The 2,746-nt window shown below is 45.3% G+C and overlaps 1 protein-coding gene across 1 annotated transcript; it reads left to right on the top strand.

Moving 5' to 3' along the window:
* The first annotated feature begins 642 nt into the window (after positions 1-642).
* LOC120044508 (homeobox protein Hox-B8a-like) lies at positions 643-2,746 on the top strand. Its single transcript, XM_038989162.1, has 2 exons — positions 643-1,281; positions 2,012-2,746. The coding sequence occupies exons 1-2, from the start codon at positions 858-860 to the stop codon at positions 2,323-2,325; spliced, it is 738 nt and encodes a 245-aa protein (XP_038845090.1). The 5' UTR covers positions 643-857; the 3' UTR covers positions 2,326-2,746.

Raw genomic sequence — 2,746 nt, 5'->3', positions numbered from 1 at the left:
AAGCCTCAGACGCTGGTGCGGAGGCTTTGACAAGTTGTTTTAGAACTGCAATTACATTTATAGGACTTGTTAAAACTGATACCAATTACATCGTGTACTTTCACAATTTGCCAGGGCGACCCTGACATTTTCGAAAAAGAGGAACCCACCTCGTTAGAATTTAGAAATGAATGAGTAGACTATATGTGCATCCCTTTAGGTTGACCATTAGCCAGCCTACATGCTAAAAATCAATCTCTTTAAGAGAGGTTTTTAGAGTGGGTACGTTGGGGTGGGGGGCGCTCTGTATTTGATCTGATGCGAAGCGGCAGATTTCTCATTAACTTACCCGCTTGAATATATTAATGCGCATATTCTCCCCTCCTCTCTCCCTCAACCCCCCTCTATTTCCCTTAGTCCCTTGCTCCCTCTCCGTCTCTCTCCCTTTCTCTTTTTCTCCTTTTTTCATTCTCTCACTCCTTCCATATCAGAAGCCCGCAGAGCAGAGCAGTGTCCGTGTGGGATGCGAGAAGCCAATGAGATGAGGACCCGATAATAGATGCAAATTATCGTGAAAAGACACCGCAAAATATGAAACAACTCATTTGCAGCGGAGTAAATCACAGAAAACTGTTTGTGAACTGGCACCTCATACCGGAATTGTGATGCAGGAGCATTTCAGTGGAGACGATTTTATGGAATCGGCATGATTGTGGCTCCAGCTATTTAGATTGGATGTTTTGAAATACAACATCAGCCCATATATTGCGAACCAGCTCGGGTTCTTTTTTTTTACCCAAGAACTCGTCAATTGCCTTCCTCTCGAGCGCTTGAGTCTTTATAATCACAAACAACAACAAAACCAACAACAACAAAAGATGAGTTCATATTTTGTCAACTCTCTCTTCTCCAAATACAAGAGTGGAGACTCTTTACGTCCCAATTATTACGAGTGCGGGTTCGCGCAGGACCTTGGGAGTAGACCCACAGTAGTGTATGGACCAGGCACTGGAGCAACTTTCCAACATCCCCCTCAAATCCAGGAATTTTACCACCACGGCGCGTCCACGCTCTCCAGTGCCCCTTACCAACAGAGTCCCTGCGCCGTAACATGCCATGGAGAGCCGGGCAACTTCTACGGGTACGACGCTCTCCAGAGGCAAACCATTTTTGGACCCCAGGACGCGGATTTGGTCCAGTACAACGACTGCAAGCTAGCGGCTGGTGGCATCGGGGACGAGACGGAGAGCACGGAACAGAGCCCCTCTCCAACGCAGTTATTCCCGTGGATGCGACCGCAATGTAAGTCAGAGCTAAAACTGAAACACTGCTTGTGGGTATGCATGAAAAGAGGGAAAGGGGTAAAATGTTCAACCTTACAGCATCCGCCAGTACGGCTGAGGTGCATTTCCTGTGTTTAAAAGGAGAGACACAGTGCTTTTATGGTTTTATGGTGTCCAAAACTTGCGAATCACTTTACAGTTTAATGACCCCGCCATATACAAGAGAGAGGGGAATAGACAGGAGAGCAAAGCTTTTCTCTCCATGTGCGAGCTGGCCCGCAGCTGATTCTCTTACTTCTCACCTCGGTTAAAGTTTTACTACTCGCTTTTACGACTTACAGTGGTCTCTGGGATTATTTCGCTACAAGGTGGCCATTTCCCACAGGTTAGGCGCTTTATAGCTTCACCTAATGCATTGAGTAGCCTATGTGTGGGCGTCAGACATGATTTACTTTGGATTTTACTTCATATCCTATGAATGTGTGGACATTGAACATCCAATCATTTGAATTGTATTGCAGTGCTGATAAATCACTTCAAGTCAATCTAGGTTTAAGTAACCTTGGGGATATAAAAACGAGTGGATTTTATAATTGATAGCTTCACTCTGTAGGCTGAGAGACAATAACAATTGCTTATGGGGATATTGGGGATGGCGATAAGAGGACCGTATTTGTGAACTTGTATAGGCTATTCGTAATGGCTATTTGTATGTGTTCCTCAAACATGTCCCCTCATTTTGCCAACAGCTGCCGGACGAAGGCGAGGCCGACAGACCTACAGCCGTTACCAGACACTGGAGCTAGAGAAAGAGTTCCTATTCAACCCCTACCTGACCCGCAAGCGGCGAATCGAGGTATCGCACGCCCTGGGACTGACCGAGAGACAGGTCAAAATCTGGTTTCAGAACAGGAGGATGAAATGGAAAAAGGAAAACAACAAGGACAAGTTCCCCAGCAGTAAGACAGAGCAGGAAGAGATCGAGAAGGAGAAACGACAGAAGGAGCAGGGCGCGGGGACACACTCGTCCGGGGAAGACTGCGACAAAGCCAAGCAAATGTAAGCTATAGGGAGACTGGGGGGTCGAAATCAGCACCGCGGAAAAGGCAGCGAGAGCGATAAGGAAAGAGGAGCCAGCATGTGGTTTTGTCTCGGAACATGGCAGTCTTTGGCTAGCCGTTCCAGGTTTGATTCAATCGATGGGAAAGTCTCCTGACGGTGACAAAGGACAGGACCATTTACATTGTGGTTGTTGGGAGACAAAACGAAACATTTGAACGGGAAATTAAGCATTTGTACTTTTTATCTGATGTTGGAAAGTATTATTGTGTTAAAAATAGCGTCCTTTCTCTGTGGAACAATTATCGTGAAAAAAAAACATTTTTATTGTTAGAATTTTGACATTAACAATTATCTTGGCAGCTGTATAGTTTTTAAGTTAAATTGTGCAATTTTTACTGTTCTCACTTCAATGTTATGATGAC

This window comes from Salvelinus namaycush, chromosome 3 (genome assembly GCF_016432855.1).
Source record: "Salvelinus namaycush isolate Seneca chromosome 3, SaNama_1.0, whole genome shotgun sequence".
Taxonomy (NCBI): Eukaryota; Metazoa; Chordata; class Actinopteri; order Salmoniformes; family Salmonidae; genus Salvelinus; species Salvelinus namaycush.
Note: the sequence above shows the minus strand (reverse complement) of the source record. Positions and strands in the feature narration are given on the sequence as shown.

What these genes read in the sequence shown, in the direction of transcription:
- LOC120044508 (XM_038989162.1), top strand. Translation starts at nt 858, where the DNA reads ATGAGTTCATATTTTGTCAACTCTCTCTTCTCCAAATACAAGAGTGGA. An exon ending in CCCGTGGATGCGACCGCAAT is followed by an intron (nt 1,282 to 2,011) that starts GTAAGTCAGAGC and finishes TTTTGCCAACAG; the next exon opens with CTGCCGGACGAAGGCGAGGC.